This window comes from Amphiura filiformis, unplaced genomic scaffold (genome assembly GCF_039555335.1).
Source record: "Amphiura filiformis unplaced genomic scaffold, Afil_fr2py scaffold_23, whole genome shotgun sequence".
Taxonomy (NCBI): Eukaryota; Metazoa; Echinodermata; class Ophiuroidea; order Amphilepidida; family Amphiuridae; genus Amphiura; species Amphiura filiformis.
In genome coordinates this window covers 2730629-2750102 of record NW_027305487.1, presented here as the reverse complement: position 1 = coordinate 2750102, position 19474 = coordinate 2730629, and the positions used below count along the sequence as shown (strand labels likewise).

Below are 19474 nucleotides of genomic sequence, written 5' to 3'. Positions count from 1 at the left end.
TATGCATACCTGTACAAAATACAATGCCTGGTAACCCACCACTTGAACAGGATTTAGCAAAAGCAAACAAAGACCAGAGCTATTAAAAGTTCTATAGCCGGCCATCTAAGGTAGAAGCTTATTATCCACTTCAACAATAGGATTATTGATTAGCTTTTGACTATCAAAATCAGACGGATGTCGGGCCAGCTTAAGTTATCGATGAATACGACCTTCGTACACATTTTACACCGTAACACAGAATATAATTTAGGGAATTTACTGCTCGTTTGTGCTGCCGGGTCACATATAACATGCTTAGGTATTGCTTATTTATTGCTTATAAGCAATAATAAGCAATATATTGCTTCGATTGCTTAATATAAGCCATCAGTGATGCCTTATTTTAAGCAATCAGCGACGCCTTATTAAGCAATCAATGATGGCTTAATATAAGCCATCAGTGATTCCTTATTTAAGCAATATATTGCTTAGCTCATTTAAATATTTCGCCCATATAACATGCTTAGGTATTGCTTATTTATTGCTTATAAGCAATAATAAGCAATATATTGCTTATAATTTGCATGGACTACTCAATGGGAAAATTAAGCAATCAGAGCCTTGTTGATTGCTTATGTTATTGCTTAATAGTAGTAGTAGGTAGGATTATGGTTTGTCCCCCTCCCCCTACCCCCCCCAACCTTGACCCCTGGGGTCATCTTTAGATCACCCTTTTCGGGTCATCCTGAGATGACCTTTACCCTTCATAATAGAAAGAGAGGGGGTGCGGTCATCTTGAGATGACCATTACGGGTCATCATGAGATGACCTTTTATCGTGAACGAAACAAGCAGGTGGGGGATTCCCCCTTATGGTTGAAACACCGATTACAAAACATGAACCCTTCACCTAGAAAAAAGTGCCCGGTTGTCGGTTAAAGTTTACAAATATTATACAAGTAGGAGTTAGTATGCACGAAGTCTAGTCGGTGATGTTAGCAATAGGGATTTAGTTGTTTAAAGATAACAAGGCGTGCAAAGAAAGTATGTTTGCATATTTCAAAACCTTGTGTAAAGATACCGTCAGGGAATTAGTGCTTGAAATAGACTGATAGTAGGTAAAAAATACAATTTCAAAATGCAGTTTAAAAACAAACAAATAAAAACAAGTTAGAACATGTATTCGAGAAAATAAAAATAACCTATGACATCATAAAGGGCCAATCAGAAAACGGGTAGGAAAGGTACAAATAGATCTGTAGAATTATCATTTGTCATTATTTGTATCGAAATTGATATAAGGAGACGCTAACTGTTACCATGTCTAGTAAAGTGTGTTGCTTACCGCACCGGTGGTTGGTGGTTGATGAAGTAGATGAACAGATGATAGAAGAAGAATTTGTAAAAATTCACGACGTTGCTAAATACATTTTTGCAGTATTATTATGCGAGGAGGTGAATAAAGTGATCAAATCACAGTGTAATGGTTGTGTGACGGATCACCCGAGTCAATTACAACATATTTGTATCGATCCTGACCCTACAGAAGATATAATCGTGTTAACCTTGTACATACAAGCTATTGAACAACTTGACAAAGTATACGCTACCAAATTGTTCCAAGCTACCAGAGGTCGATTACATCTAGGGAGCGGTGGTTCCAGCCCCATTTTTGATTTCTTAGCTATCGTGCATCATTACAGCAGGGTGTGGACTTTACAGAACTTTGCTAACTTACACGAAAACCTGAAAGTGAGTGATTGCATCAAGGAAGCTGTGGACATTGCCAGGTTAGAAGTGGGCTGCAAAGACAATCCTTTCGAAGAATGGCTGCTGAAACAAATGGATCCTCAACATCAACAGACGGTTATGTCAGTCGACGAATAATTCAAGCTATACTACAAGATCAGATGTATGGCAAAGAAACATCAAACGCAGAGCCTTGCGTAACTAAAATGATTCAATATGCGAGAGATATAGCCCAGAGGACTCGTGCAATCGACGCATACCAAGAACTGTTTACGAACCTTGAACCCGATGATTTTTGGTTTACGCCATCGCGAGTAGATGCGATGGTTGATATATTATTTAGATATTCGCAAAGTGCGGAAGAAAGAGTAACGCGCACGTGTGTCTTTTTAGCCTTTGTTGTAGATTTATGTAAGATGCATGATGATGATGAAACGAAAGAGTCGATCATGGGTGCTTCTACTCAAATTGCCGTAGGCAGAGTAAATAGCGAAGATTGGAGTCAAGTTCAAATACGTTCAAATAATGCAGTAATGCCGTACAAAAGGATGATTGGTGTTGCCTTGACCTTTACTATACTCTATGTTACTTTAAAATGGATACGGATATTCTAAAAAATGTAATAAAATGAAATATCATGTAACTGCTGTTTTGATGAAAAAATAAATACCGAAAAAGAAAATAGAAACTATAAATATTTGTCTATGTGTTTTTTGTCTATAATAAGGCATTGTAATGTAGTATCCTGTCATAAGAAGGTTTGCTTTTTGTTCATACGGTACGACGGGGATGTAACCATGAGTACTAAACTAGAAAAGTTCTTACATAAAACGTACTATGATGTATCTAATCCGGACGGTTATACCGGTGTATCTGCCTTGTATAGAGGGGCAAAACGTAAATTTCCTGATATTACCCTTTCAAAAATCAAAAGGTGGTTAGCGGAACAAGATGTTTATACGTTGCACAAACCACTCCGTCGGAGATTTAAACGAAATAGAGTGTATGTTAATACTATAGATGAATTATGGCAAATGGATTTGGCTGACCTTTCGTCATTAAAACGTTATAATAAAGGTTTCAAATACATTTTAACGTGCATCGATGTATTTTCCAAGTATGCATGGGGTATTCCGTTAAAGGATAAGACGGGAAAGACTCTAGTTAAAGCAATTCAAACTATTTTAGCTTCCGGTCGTCAACCCGAGTGTATACAGACGGATCGTGGTACTGAATTTACAAATAGGTTATTTCAAGCTAAATTGAAAGAAAACGGTATACGTTTTTACACTACCGGCAACGAAACAAAAGCATCGGTCGTTGAAAGGTTTAATCGAACCTTGAAAGGTCGTATGTATAAATACTTTACCCACAAAAATTCCCACAAATACATAGATATCCTACAAAGCCTACTTGATGCGTATAACGGTGCGTACCACCGTAGCATTAAGATGCCCCCGGTAAAGGTGACTGATGCGAACCAACATATAGTTCGCCAAAACTTGTACGGTAATGAGAGACGCTATAACCGCAATTTTAAATTTGCAACGGGCGACCAGGTTAGAATTTCAAAGTCAAAACTTAGATTTGAAAAAAGTTACCTCGTAAATTATTCGGAAGAAATATTTACGATCGTAAAACGTTACCCGAGAAATCCACCTGTATACGCTTTAGAGGATTATTTAGGCGAAGCTATTCAAGGAACATTTTATGAACATGAACTACAAAAAGTGATTAAAACCAAAGATGCGTTGTATGAAGTAGAAAAGGTGGTAAGGAAACGAAAAAGAAATGGAAAGACTGAATATTTTGTAAAATGGAAACATTATCCGTCAAAATTTAATTCATGGGTTGATACGTTAGAAGACCCAAAAAAAAACTAATAAAAGGGCGTGATCGCCTTGAGTAGAGTTTAGTTTGCTAACGGATTACATTATGGAAAGTCAACATTTTTATGTAACATTGCCTTGTGACGCCTCTTTAGCGACATACCCTGACAATTCACCTAGTCAATACAAAACGATATTGGCCCGACCATTGCGCCTATCTGGGCAATGGGAAGTTGGTTTAAGCGAAATAGTGTTTACTCATAGTTTTATAACGTAACAAAGGGAAAAACTTGGTTATTTTTAACGAAGGGCTCCCCTTTAATGAGGAATTAGGTCAATCATTTACCGTAAGGCCCGGGTATTATGAACATGGTAAAGATCTCTTGAGTCAAATTCGGAAGGGTTTGAACGATACTGCCTCGGAAAGAATCGAGTTTAATATTGAAGCTTTTTCGAGAAGATTGGAAATAAAAGTTTCTGAGGGGGCCAAAATTTCACCGCATAGGCATTTGGTAGATTTATTAGGTTTGAAATCTGGTAATCAAGTTGTAGAAAGTAACGTGCGATTTGAATTACCCATAGATACAAACAGGGGTATGCACGCTTTTTACGTTTATTCAGATATTGTGCAACCTTTACCAGTTGGCGATCAGGAAGTACCTCTATTAAGGATCGTGGACGTACCCCATAAAAAGGTTAATGAAGTTATTGTTCGTAGTTACCCAACTCCTCAATATCTGCCGCTACGAACGAATAATATTGAATCTATAGAAATCAATATAAACTGGGGTAACGGTGAAATTGTTCATTTTCAAGGTGGGACGTCAGTACCCAGCAAACACAAAACGTTTTCGACATCATTCGCAAAAGGTTATAAAAGGTTGTCAGAAAACGTTTAAATGTCGGGTTATATAAAGGGTATATTCAGAGTATAAAATGTTTTCATAACCTTAAAAAACATTTTTGATAATCTACTGCTCAGCAAACAAAAATGTTTTACAGAAAACGTTTAAATGTCGGGTTATATAAAGGGTATAAAAGGTTTTAATAACATTCCAAAAACATTCATGAAAACTTTATACAAAACATTCTAAACAGAATGTTATTTTGGGGTTGAAAAAATATTTTGCGAAAAATGTTTGCACAAAATATTTTCAATAACGTTTTAAAAACGTTTTCATGACCTTTATATAACCCGACATTTAAATGTTATTAAAAGGTTTTGAAAAAAACATTTTAAGAACATTTCTGTGTTTGCTGGATTCAAACATTTTAACATAATGTTATTTAAGTATTGACACAATATTTGGCAAAAATGTTTGCAAAAATAGTTTACAATAACATTTTTGAAAACATTTAAAAATATTGTCGTAGTGTGTTTTCATACAAAACGTTTTAAAACGTTATCATGACATTTATATAACCCGACATTTTAATGTTATTAAAACGTTTTTACCTGAACCAAAAGCCAAAATATAACTCATTTAAAACGTTTTTAAAACGTTTTTGTGTTTGCTGGGTAGTGCGTTTGCATTTCAGAAAGACCTCTCCGATACAATTTCAGTAAAGAATAAAAAAGCAATAAGAAAACCATGGATTTGTCGCGTAATCAACGATTTTATGAGGATTATTATATGAAACAAATTGGCGGGGGAATCCCCGCATACCAACCATATACACAGTACGGTATGGGAATAGGAAACGTTCTTGGGTCATTGTTTAGAACCGCTATGCCATTTTTGAAACAAGGCGCTAAAACGCTAGGGAGACAAGCCCTTAGAACCGGTGGAGAGATTTTGGAAGATGCCCTTAGCGGTAAAAAACTCAAAACGGCCGCCAAATCAAGATTGAAGCAAGCCGGTAAAGATTTAGGTACCACCGCAGTGCGTGGTTTAAAACGGCGTATGAATAATCACCAGAAAGATGGTACTGTGAAACGGCGAAAGCCCACCCGAAAGACGGGTATAAAAAGGAAAGCATCTACCAAGAAAGGCAATAGTCGAGGAAAGAAAGTGACGAGTAAACATCGTAATTGGGGTCCCGATATATTTAATTAGAAAACATGGCTTTTGTGCACGACCATAGCGCCGAATGTACAAGTTCGCAACTTGATATATTCTCTTTACCACCAACTCAAACTTCAATATTACAAGGGCACTGGGTATCGCATCATCCAGTTACTACCATAGCCGACAACGGCCCTCTAGAATTTGTTATTAGCGGAAATGAAGAGTATCTTAGTCTGAGTGATTCTTACCTTCAAATTAGCGCCAAAATCACTGGCGCTGACGGCACAGATATTGAAGATGCTAGCGAGGTTGGCCCCGTAAACCTCTTCCTACACTCCTTATTCAGTCAGGTCGATGTATCGCTCAACGGTAGACTGGTGTCACAGAGTAGTAGTACTTACGCTTACCGGGCTCTTCTTGAAAGTCTGCTCAATTACGGACAAGATGCTACGACGACCCAGCTCACATCCGCCATGTTCTACAAAGACACGGCTGGAAACATGGAAGCTACCAATCCCGGGGCTAGCCCAGCTACCTCTAACACGGGCTTAAAAAACCGGTCCAAATTCACTGATGGGGGGAAAACGGTTGACATGGTGGGGAGGTTGCATTCTGATATCTTTATGCAAGATCGTTACTTACTCAATTCTGTTGATGTCAAGATTAAATTACACAGAAGTAAGGATGAATTTTGTTTGATGGCCTCGGACCATACTGCAGGTTATAAGGTGAAAATATTAGATGCTATATTACACGTGAGGAAAGCCAAATTGAACCCCGGAGTTGCTCTTGCTCATGCTAAGGGGTTAGAACGCGCTACCGCCAAATACCCCGTGTCCAGAGTATTGGTGAAAACCTTCACCGTACCTGCCGGTGATTTATCTATCACTAAGGAAAATGTATTTCTAGGTCAACTTCCAAAAAGAATCATCCTAGGTTTTGTTGCCAATGCCGCTTTTAACGGCCATTACAAGAGGAACCCCTATAACTTTAAACATTACAGCGTAAATAAAGTTGGTGTTTATGTTGACGGTATGTTAGTACCCATGTCAGAAAGCCTAAATCCCAATTTTGCTGGGGAAAGTGGTTACATCGCCGCTTTCAATACATTGTTTACGGGACTTAACAAACACAACAAAGATAACACTGGAACCGTGAATCGTGCAGACTATAAAAGAGGATATACCCTGATGTGTTTTGATTTGACTGCCGATTTGTGCGACTTTGGACACTTCAACCTACAAAAGACTGGCAATTTACGTCTTGAACTTCAGTTTGCTGATGCACTACCAGAGACCATCAACGTGCTTGTGTACGCTGAATTTGAAAACGTAATTCAGGTAATGATACGGCTCCTATTATTCGCATCATGATTATTAATACGAAGTAAACCCGTACACGTGTTACAATTGCGTGCAATTTATTTCAATGTGTTCTTTCTTTCTTTCTTTCTTATTTTCATACAGATTGATAAGTCCAGAAACGTCATCTACGACTACGGGTCTACTTAGTACTCATGGATAGCAAACAACTCAGATGGGTTATGACTAGCGACAAGATTTGCAAAGAACAATTCATCGACGTATTTGCCAGTAATAAACTACCGTCTAAAGTTGCCAAATTACCAGCCGCCTTTATAGTAAACATTGATAAAAGTTCCATGCCAGGATCTCATTGGGTGGCGATATACATTGATCAAGATCTGAAAGGAGAATATTTTGACTCTTACGGAAAAGGGCCGGATGAAAATAAAATCTATTTTGAACGTTTTTTAAAATCTAATACCGTAAAATGGACCGTAAATCGTAAAGTATTACAAAGTAGTTACAGCGCCGTGTGCGGCCAATATTGCTTATATTATTTAATTCATAGATGTAGAGGTATAAAGTTAAAAGACATCGTGACCTGTTTTACCGATAACCGTTATGCAAACGACACGTTTGTTAATGATTATATACGTAAAATGTTTGATCTGGATACCGTTGTGTTTGACTATGAGCTTTTAGGTACGCAAATGGCACGTGCGCTTAACTCCTTCGTGTAAATACGGCAACGAGTGATAGTTTGAGGAAAATATTTTATGCAAATATATTGAATATATTTTACTCATACTATTATGAACTATAGACACGTATTAACATTGTCAGTAGAAAGTAGTTATATAGTTATATATTGTTTAATCACGGTAAAAAATCATCATAATCATTGTGAAAATAATACGTTATTTCATGGATGTAAAAAAATATCATTGTATAAAAATACGTTATTTAAATTACTGTAAAAAATATCATTGTATAAAAAAAGTTGTAATAAAAGTATAATCATTGTACAAAAATACGTTTTTAAATTACTGTAAAAAATATCATTGTATAAAAGATTTACAAATCGTAATAATATAATCGTTTTAAGTAATTGTTCGCTATTATATTAAGCGTTAGTGATTACAATCCTATGTCCTTTATATATGTATCGTACTCGTACGTTGTAGAATAATCGTTTGTAAATAATCGTATATCTAACAATCAATGAAACAAATTGACCGTTAATAAAGTTAAGATTGTAATTTATCTTAAGAAATAAGAAATGTAAACAAATACAAAATTTTGTAAAAATTAAGATATAACTTGTAATGTTTTTTTAATAAAAACAATTATTAAAGATTGTAAAATATCGTAAATCCATTTTCACGTATTATAGTGTCTTACAAATGAAATGTATGTTATTGAAATGACGATGAAATGATACAATAAAAGTTTGAAATCAAAGTACGGAATAAGCTGTCTGCGTTTTATTTGAAAGTAACTACATCGTATACATTTGTATTACATTACATTACATTACATTATTACATTACATTACATTACATTACAATATAGTTCATTACATTTCTATTACAAAATTCAGCGCCAAAAAAATGCCGTCATATTTTACGTTTTTTGTATACATTATCGTAAACTCCTCCCATAACGACACAATTATGTCCTTTTTTACATTCCTTCGTTATTGTTATTTTTACACGATACATTATACGATATTAATTGTACATTTTGTTTCACTATTTGTCGTTATTAAATCAAACGATTTGACACGCTACGTCATTTACATACAAAAAGGAGGAAAAACCTCGAGTGACTCACATTATTTTACCTTCCCTCGCATAATAAAACGTGATTACATCTTAAACAATGAGCATATTTAATGCGGCGAACAATAAGATGGTAATAAACAAGTTACATTTTTTTTTCCCAAATCAAGGGTGCATGCTTCTTACGCCCTCGTTTACCCGTAACGCTTCTTGATTTACGTCTTGAAGGTCTTTCTGGGGTAATCATATCCGTGCTCGTTTTACCCATTTTAAAGTCCCTGATGAGACTTCTTCTTTCTTTATTACCAATTATGGATTCGGGAATATTAATATCGGCCAAACTACTAGCAAATAATTGAAAACCCGTTGGTTGAAAGGCGTTAGAATAATTACGTAATACGTCCGTGATTAGATCGGACAGGTTGCTGCCGGGTACAAGTTTTCCCCGATAGATAATTTCACCTTTCTGATTCCATTTTAGGGCATTACTTGCTTTTAGTTCACCGATTAATTGGGAGGCCTTAGATTTCATCCGTTTCTGAATGGTTTTTAATATATTATCGGCATAGTCATCCTGTCCCGTAGCTGGTACCTCGCTGACTGTCTGCTCCGTTGATTTATTCACTTCTTCATTATCAGGGTGTTCCGTTATATTAATGGCGATTGGAGCGTTGGTTTTATTATAAAAAGTTAAAAATTTATTCAAACTGTCCTGATACATTAACATTTTATCGTAGGCCGTCAAGTCGTCCCTCTGTAGAATAGAAGTCATATCTTGATCCAGGTCTTGCACAGTTCGTTTGACACCATCGCGTATCGGGGCTTGTTGATGCTGCTGCAGTTTATCCATCATATCGGGGGGTACCAGCGCCATTTTCTTAAAACTCATCTTCGTTTCTTCGTTTTCTTGCGAATCAAATTGACCAACAGTGGTACTACGGCCGGTAATACGGTGCTTAAAAGCAGGCTAATTATGCCGCCCTTTTGGACGATCAAACGTCTCTTTGATTTGACGGATTTTCCTTTGTTGGCGAGTTTTCTAATAATGTTCTTATGCGTTGATATTTTCGTCTTTTTAAGAGGGGTAAGTCTGACGTTTCCACGACACAAGTTCAAGGCGCATTCACAAATAGCCGTCAATACTTTATCGTTTACGTTTTTCAAAATGGCAGTTCTCAATTTATCGGGGCACTTGCTTAAAACGTTGAGTAACTCGTAGTTACGAACCACGTTCTGCGACATGTTGTTTTCAAATGATGTCTGAACGTAAATGTATCAGCGTTTTATCATATTCGTGAAACTCTTACCAAGCGGTACGTAGACATACCCTTGTTCATCGGGAAAAATAGCGGTACGCACTTTCAAATCTTCGGGGGTTGATGCCTTTAAATCCAACAAGATGTAACCATACTGCTTCGACGTGGCGTCTGCAAAAGCATCTAATAAAAATTTAGAGTTTCCTGGAAACATCTGTTTGCCAATACAGCTATCGGAGTTTTATCTCTAGGGTTGCGAAATAACACCATGTAACTGGCGTTCAAACTAATGTTTCTCGACTGTTTACCTTGATGAAAGATATTCTGCATCAAATAAACAACGGATAAATTGAGATGATGGGATCCACGCAAAAACAAATTTCCGATGGTTGAACTGTTCCCAATTTCTTGCATCAAGTCGTCCAAAATGATCAAGTTATTTCGGCTCTTGTCAATCAGTTGTTCGATGTTTTGCTCCGGCAAACCTTCGATAAATGTAACATTATTCAAAGTTTGTGAAATCTCGGTATACGCCTCCTGATACAAGGCGTAGAACCATATGACGTTATTTGGTACAGGATGAACCATGCTGGATAGGTTACTTAAAAGACGTTTAACAAACACGGTTTTACCGCATTCAGACGGTCCGCAAATTAACATTCTAAAGGGGTGTTTCAGTCTCGGGTCCATGATTGCTTTTGGTAAATACGGATCATATACCGGCCTTATATATATAGACTCTAGTTATTTAGAGGGAGGTACGAAGCTTATATTTGACCTTTCTTACGATACTTTGAATAATTCCGATTTTTTTGACCAACTTGTGAAACTGCTTACGCGATAAAATGACACCATCGAACGATGGGTAACGACGGTTCGTATCCTTCGAACTATAAAATTGCCTTACATCTACGCCTACGTCTTTATCGTTTGAGCATACATTGACCAATAGGTTATCCCCTAGACCGACAGAGTCCCTAGGGTAACACGTGTAATTTACGGGGAGATATTGGCAGGTTTTTGACCTCGTTTCATTTTGGAAATAATTAAATCTACATTTATCGGCCGTGACGTTTTGAAATTGTCTTTGACCCGTAGATTCGGACGTCGGATTAACCTCTATACCGTCGCGAATTCTACCAAAAATAATGGTAGTCATCAATACGACGATAACTACCCCGTATATAGGTTTACTGGATATTATATTTCTCAAACGCCCTTTTAACCCTATTCTTTCATCTGTATCGCGAAGACGCGTAGATGGTAAGGGAGTTTCATAACCTACGTCGTTGTTTTCCATGATTCCGAAAATACAAACAGTTATTAAAATAATAATAATAATAATAATATTAATAATAATAATAATAATAATAATAATAATAATAATAATAATAATAATAATAATAATAATAATAATAATAATAATAATAATAATAGTGAGATATGTATATCCCCGCGTAGCTCAGATGGGAGAGCGTCTGACTGTAGATCGGAAGGCCCCTGGTTCGAGCCCAGGCACGGGGAAGGAATTAGTTTTATGTTCTTTTTTGTTGCTGTTGTTGAGACGACCTAGATTATTACATCACTCAGTGACATCTATAGGCCTACACACAAATTATTATAATAATGTTTATCAATTTACGCAGAAAATCGCGTGATCTTTAAGTGTCACTGACTGTCTTCAACATATTCCATCCCCTCGTCTTTATCTTCCTCTTGTTGGAAGAGTCCGTCGAATTTACTCTGATGTTTAGCCAATACTCTTTTAACCGCTTTATGTACGTTTGCGCATTTATCCACCTTCTCTTCGAGATCATCCACAATTTCCTGATGAGTGTCGTTGTCTCTCAGGTGAACGTCGTATGACAAAAACGTCAGGTAGCGTTCAAAAAAGTTGCGTTTAATATCCCACAATGTCTTCATATTGGCTTTTTCTTCAGCCAGCTGTTCATCCATGCCCCCGTTGAGGTACTTTTCGTATTTTTCAGTCCACATCTCGCGAGTATCCTCTTTGGCTCGTTCGTACCATTCTTGATACGTAGGATTATCTTCCAGCTCATCGTTAGCCACTTCATCCGCAGACTCTTCTTCTCCAGATTCAGAATCATCTTCTGAGGATTCATCTACTTGGGGTTCTTTAGAGTCGATATCATCTTCCTGATCATCTTCCCCCATATGGGAATCATCCTCTTCAGTTTCACCGTGTACATTTTCTATATGTCTTTTTAGGTTATACTTGCGCGTGAATGATCTATCGCACAGGGAGCAAGTGTGAGTAGCATTGAGTGAATTCATGTTGACTCTTTGAAGGTTCGAAAGCAAATGACTAGATATAAATGATAATGGTGATTTCATAACAATCATGTTAATATTTTGACTCTGCGAGTGACTCATTTGATACTCCGAGTAACTCTCGTGACTCCGCGAGCAACTCATCCGACTCCGTGAGTAACGCATTTTACTCCGCGAGCAACCCATTTTACTCCGCAGGTAACCCATTTTACTCCCCGAGCAAACAATTGGACTCTACAAATTCATATTCATACCATGCGGGAAACGTTTTAATTCATATGATAGGACTATGTTACATTTAATACTAAAACAACCCTCCTATAATATACACCGAGCAACTTTCCGACAAGTTCCATTTATTACCAAGGTTTCAACCACTTTCCATAACAACCATTAACTGAACAGAGTAACCTTTTTGAAAATCTCTACTACAAACATTCCATTCAATTTCTAAAATAAACGTGTATACTTTAGGACTTAGATCAATAGATTGGTAAAACAAAATGCCAACCGCTAACATCGCCACCCAAATTCATGAATACTAACTTCTATAGGCTTATACCTAATATTTTTTTAACTTTAACCGACTACTTGGACATTTTTTCTAGGTGAAGGGGTCATGTTTTGTAATGGGCGTTTCAACCATAAGGGGCAAATCCCCACTAACTCCTATATATAATTATTATTTAAACTTTAACCGACTACTGGACACTTTTTTCTAGGTGAAGGGTTCATGTTTTGTAATCGGTGTTTCAACCATAAGGGGGAATCCCCCACCTGCTCGTTTCGTTTACGATAAAAGGTCATCTCAGGATGACCCGTAATGGTCATCTCAAGATGACCGCACCCCCTCTTTCTATTATGACGCATAAAGGTCATCTCAGGATGACCCGGAAGGGTGATCTAAAGATGACCCCAGGGGTCAAGGTTGGGGGAGGGGTAAGGGGGGAGGGGGACAAACCATAATCCTACCTACTACTACTCTTAATTATTGCTTGTTTTTTTTTTGGTAAGGGAATGTGTGAGGCGGATATACTAAAATACCTTGGGATGTAAATGGCGAGTACAATTTAGATTGCCTAGTTGAGATGGATTTGGCAAATAAATATAAAATAGTTACCAAAATCACAAAAATTAAGCTTACGGAAAACTACCTAATATGGTGGTATAGGTGACAAAAATACAATCTTTTTCAACATTGCTGTAGTGTGGTTGTGGTAACCTGTTACCTATGGCTTAATTAAGTTTCAGTGACATAGTGTCGCAAGTTCAAAATACAAAATATAGCTCAACATTGAAAATAGAAGCATTTTAACCGGTTCGTTTTTTGATAGTTGTGGAGCACCAAGTTCATGAAGTCATAAAAGAAATCAGGGACCACTTATTCCCATTTTACATATCAACATTATTTCCCTAATGTGTTAGCAACACATATCCAAAATGTTAACGAAATCCGTTGATAGTAAGCTTTCCAAAATGAAGTGAATTAAAAACATCAGTGATGTACCACTTTTTTGGCTTATACCATTAGAAGCATGTACGCGTCATTGATACTGATGCCACTAACAACGAGAAGATTTGCCCCTTCATTTTGCATACCACTTTGTCCAATTTCTTTTTCTCATTTCTTCACAAAATGCAAAAAAATGCAAAAAAAATGCAATGGGTGTAGTACCCCCTTAAGGGATCCCCGCCCGTAGAATACAGGAAGGAACATGATCAATCGCAACATATCTTTTTATTTCAACAGAAGGGTTGTCAACATGTCCAGGGTTTTGTGGAAATGAGTCCCAATTTATATATTTTTATTTACAATCTTTTCTCAAACATGCCAATGAATGTGAGAAAGAGAGTGAATAATTGATACAAATTCTCCTTTCAGAAATATGGCTGGCTACAAAACAAAATGTGACAAACAACCTGCAAAACAATTTGAAAATCAAAGGCATTCATTTTATTTTAACAATCTTCATAATGCCTTTGTTTTTATGAAATATTTGATTAATTTAGTTAATTCCGCACTTGTCATTGATATTGTGAAAAGATATTCCTATTCCAAAAATATTGCAGCCACAGAAACTCAAAATAGTTCCGTATGACTGTATGGCATTGATATTCATCAAATATCCACTTGGCGATAACTAATTAATTGAAAAGGCTATTGACATTCATTTTAAGTTTAAAAGAATATCACATTGAAATGTTTAGAAATACAACTTTTAAAATAAGTAAGTTTTTTTTAAATATTTTTTTGTCATTGAACATATTACTTTTGATGAAAAAGTCATTAAACATTGTGCAGAAATAAGTAAAGCAAGTGAATTGCCCATATTTTCTCAGTTGACAATATTTACAGGCTTATGACAAATTAAAACAAAATACAATACAAATTAGTGAAATTGATGTATGCATTAAAATGAACGACCAATTCGATTGATAGACAAATATTATGCGTTCATAGGCAAATGTAGAATGTCAGGAGACAATAAAATGACATGGTATTGCACACATAAGCCTAACAAACTTCAGTGACAAACTTATTAAAATCAAAATGTTTGCAATAAAAAGTAATTTTCTTGCATTACAAATCATTTTTAAATAATTTAATTAAATTTTTATATTTTTGTAGCATTGAAAATATTACTTTCGATGAAAAAGTCAACAAACATTGGGCAGAAATAAGTCATGCAAGTGAATTGCCTATATTTCCTGAGTTGACAATATTTATAGGCTTGATATATTAAAACAAATACAATACAAATGATTGAAATTAATGAAATTTGATTGATTGACACATCTACTATGCGTTCATAGGCAAATGTAGAATGCCAGAAGACAATAAAATGACAAGGTATTGCACACATAACCCTAACAAACTTCAGTGACAATCTTATTAAAATCAAAATGTTTGCAATAAAAATTAATTTTCTGAAATTTTCTGAATTTGTCAAAGAAGGAACTTTTTCACGATAAATTAAAATTTGTCATTTGTGCATGCATGACAAATTTTTCAACTAAGACAGTATGTATGGCCATATTTTGTTTGTTAAATGATGAATTAATTATACTTCATGTGCTTGGTGTACAAATAAAGTAAACTAACAAATTTATATTAGTCAAAACAAGAATACGGCAAAATAATTATTTATTGTTGTTGGGTTTTATTAAGTGGAAGCATGATAACAGAACAGAACAAGTTTTTGAACAATCATTTTCTGAACGAGACATTTGTCTTACAAATAAGCAAATGAATAAAGAATAAACTGACAAATCAAACGGAAAACATTACAAGAGCATATTTATAACTGTTAGTATACATTTTAAATGAGAATCAAAATAAACCTTGAATGAATAAATTAACAATGTGAACTGCAAAAAGTTTATGACCGTATGAATCCATCAATGATTTTCTAAATCAGAAAATCTATAAAGATATCATCGCAAACCAGATTTATTTATTTTTTTTTTTTTTTTTTTTTTGCAATGAATACAAGACGGCGTGGTAAGACGGCCAATACCCTGCAAAGGATAAAGGCAAAAATAAATAAATAAATAAATAAATAAATAAATAAATAAATAAATAAATAAATAAATAAATAAATAAATACCCTATCCTATAATAGCTGATAGCAATTTTGAAAACAACAAAGATGAATTTTCTGCATGGATATTTTCAGAACAAAATGAGATGATCATGGTTGATTTGATCTGTATATTGATTATGTAATGTTATCACTTAAAACATAAAACAGCAGTTAAGTCCCGCCTACGAGCTGATCAGAGTCACAGTCCGACACATTGCTAGTCTGACACGATGCCAGTCCGACACGCTGCCAGTCCGACAACACAAAATTACTATACTTAGAGGTGCGTCACTCGGAAAATAATGTGCGATCGTCCAAAAATGAAAACCAGTGCAACTGTCCGACACTGCGAGTCCGAAAATTAATTCTGAAAAACATGCCGCTAGTCCCGATTTCTTGGGGGTTTTAGGCTTACAATTTGCCTATATCTGCATTTTTGCACACAGAGCAGGTACACTTTCAAAGGAGACCCATGCCTAAGGCCCTTCACAATTAATTCTTAGTTTACTGTTTAAGATTTCTTTTAAGGAACGAGGTAACTTTTTATTCTTAATTAATATATCATTTTCTTTCTTTTGAAACGAGTGGTCGCATATGCAATATCAACGGTACATTTTGGCACTGCGGGTTTAATTATATTGCAATTATGGTTGATTTCACACAAATGAAGAGGTGTTATTTGTTTGTTCAGCATCATAGCTTTTAAATGTGATCAAAATATCAAATAAAAATCAAATAATTAGGCCTAAATATTTTGCAATTCTCAATCATTTTGGATGAGGGCAGGAAACGGTAAACTCAAAATCAAGAAGGGCCCGAGGTTTTTCCCCTTCAAAACAGACCAGGGGAAAAATATTAGTTCCTATGATATAGGGTGATAGTCATAGCAGGATACTGTCATGCTCTAATAGACTATAATGAAATATGCGGGGGCATGGTTGATGGTTCAAATAGCCTGTATAAACAGCTAGGGGGGTACTCAGTACAAAAGACCATTTGCCCATCTAATATATCAATGACTTTTTTCTGAAAAGGTAATTGGTATAAAAGTTTCATGTCCATCTGCTTTGATAATGATCAAAGCTGAAAAAAATCCCCTCATTTCAATATCTCCAATATCTTGAAATAATTAATTAAGAATGAGTTTTATAATTCTCATCTTTCTGATATCAGAAAATGAGCATGTAGTGTGGAATTTTTAAGTGTTTATTTTTTCATATGGGCAAGTTCTTTGACATTTGAATCTGAGACATTGGCACGATACATATAGGAATCAGCCTAGAAATCAATTCAAAATTATATTGTAGCCAAATTTAATTTGTCCATCAAAGTATGTTGTCCAACCTGCTTGGAATTTCACCTTTAGACACCAAAATGACACCTTAAAATTAAAATGCCCTGGGTATAAAAATGCAGGCAATTTTGTTTGAAATTGTTTACGATTTAGAACTCTAGAAAGCCGAGAATAGAAATAAGCAACAAGGGCAATTATATTAATTAAATTATATTGTTATCTGTATGAAAATAGCAATACAAAAAGTGAAGTGGTAATCAGTTTTAAGGTTAGAAGACGCATTATACTTCAGTAAAAAAAGAAGACTCGTTATATTTGAACTTCAGTAAAAAGAGTTAATTCACATGTCAATATAAAACTTGAATTTGTTATATGAAAATCTGTAACCAGGTAGAAAAAAACATGAAGCAAGGCCTATCCTGAGACTAAAGCCCAGACTAAAGATGATAATCAAATTATGCTCCATACACTGTCCACTGTGGTCCACAGCTTCTGTGCACACACTTGTAGTGGTTTTACAAAACCATTCCACTGGGCCAAGGACACCCATCCTAAAAATAGGTTTTAGAATGTTAATGGTTTAATTTATGTGGCATTATATTTTTGCAATTATCTGTTCTTAAAAAAAACCTTCACAATGCAGACAAAATAGATTTCTTGTCACTTGAGGTCTATTGAAGTTGGCTATAAAGTCTATCTGGTATTTGAATGAATGAATATATAGCAAAATAAAAATCTGAAGAAACTCAAGAATTCTATCTATAAAAAATCCTTTTTTACAACAACAAAAAATTCGTAAATTTGGACAACAAAATAAAATTCAGGCAAAAATTCTCATTAGGGGCTGTGCAATAATTATGAGCCAATGGGTTTGGGGGAATTTCCCATGATGGTCCAACTCAAAATGTGTCGGTTATTGTTGGAAATTTCAGCATGATAATATTTTAAGCAAACATGTTTTTTGCGTCTAATAGTTTTTATTATTTCTAAATTTCCACCATACTCAGAAAACAAGCAAATCTTCCACAGGGAATAGTACCCTGTTTTAGACCTTCTCTGCTGGAATTCTAACAAAATGTAAATGTTTCCAACTGGAATTGAGGTAGAAGTGCAAATCTTCCACAGGGTATCCGACTGAAAGTTAAATTTTCCACCGATAATGTTTCCAACTGGAATTGAAGTCGACATGAACATCTTCCACAGGGTATCTGACTGGAATGAAGTTTATAGCTAGAATTCCACACAAAACATGTAAATGTTTCCAACTGGAATTGAGGTCAAAATGCAAATCTTCCATAGGGTATCCAGCTGGAATTGCATTAAATTTGTAAATCTTCTACATGAATCAGCTGGAATTACAATAAAGCATGGGAATATTTCCAACCGGATTGTACATTCGGCCCAACTGGAATTTAGGTAGCATTGTAAATCTTCCACAGGGGGGGGGGGTGGATTTCAAATAGAATAGCCCATTTTGATCTTATGTGTAGAATGATGGATATTAGAAACACTATGAATAAGTTCATACATCAACGGTTGCCTTTTGTTAAGTATTGATATAAGATGTTGGTATACCAATTAAGGATTTATGATTGTAAACCAAAATTGAGATTTGTGATTCTTTGAACGATTTTGAGTGAAGGTTTTTATGAAAACTTGTTAAAAGCTATGAGGTTAAAACACATAAATATATAAAGGAGAATATTGAGTCGTATTGTTTGGAGGGAAATGTGTGGTATTGGGAAGTGCTTGCTCATAAACAAGGCATAATTGAACAGGCTTCATGGTAAGATGCACTGAATGCGTTGAAGGAATGACACAAGCAAACACAAGTTGTTGTGAGGCCCTAATATCCCAAATTATCCTCCCAGGCTGACAGGCCACTTATGTAAAGTGGTAAAGAGATTCAGTATTCTCCTTTATCGATTTCTGTGGGAAAAATGAAGAGCGTATAATTTGAAGTGTGCTAATTTAATGGCATTTGATTGTCCTGGATGATGCTGGGAAACTGTTTTAAATAAGAAAGCATTTGCATTAACTTTTACTCTTTACTGCGTGTACTAAGAATAATAAAAGTATGTCATTTGCTATTCTAAGCATGCTAACTTTGGATTCATCTATTCAAGTAACTATTTTGACATTCAATGATAATTGTGATTGTGTTAGATTTTTGTCAATAGATGAGTGTGTTGTTACTGGTGAGGCTCAAACCAACTTCATTATAATCTGTGCTGAAGAATATGTGCTACACTTTTCTTGGATAAATTCATAGAGGTGTGAATTTTCGCACTACATTAATTTTGTGTTTTTTTTTGCTTTTCAAGCAACTAACTGTGAAATTGATGTGCGAATATATTCCTTTTTTTTTTTTTGGAAAAAGATCATTATACTTTGC

The 19474-nt window shown here is 35.4% G+C and overlaps 1 protein-coding gene and 1 non-coding gene across 2 annotated transcripts; both read left to right on the top strand.

Annotated features, from left to right (window-relative positions):
• The first annotated feature begins 5621 nt into the window (after window positions 1-5621).
• LOC140143564 (uncharacterized protein F54H12.2-like) lies at window positions 5622-7079 on the top strand. The gene is made up of 2 exons (XM_072165386.1): window positions 5622-6908; window positions 7035-7079. Exons 1-2 carry the CDS (start codon window positions 5622-5624, stop codon window positions 7077-7079), a joined length of 1332 nt encoding a protein of 443 aa, XP_072021487.1.
• Window positions 7080-11360: 4281 nt separating this feature from the next.
• Window positions 11361-11433, top strand: Trnay-gua (transfer RNA tyrosine (anticodon GUA)). The gene has a single exon. It is a non-coding gene; the product is annotated as a tRNA-Tyr (tRNA).
• The last annotated feature ends 8041 nt before the right edge of the window (window positions 11434-19474 follow it).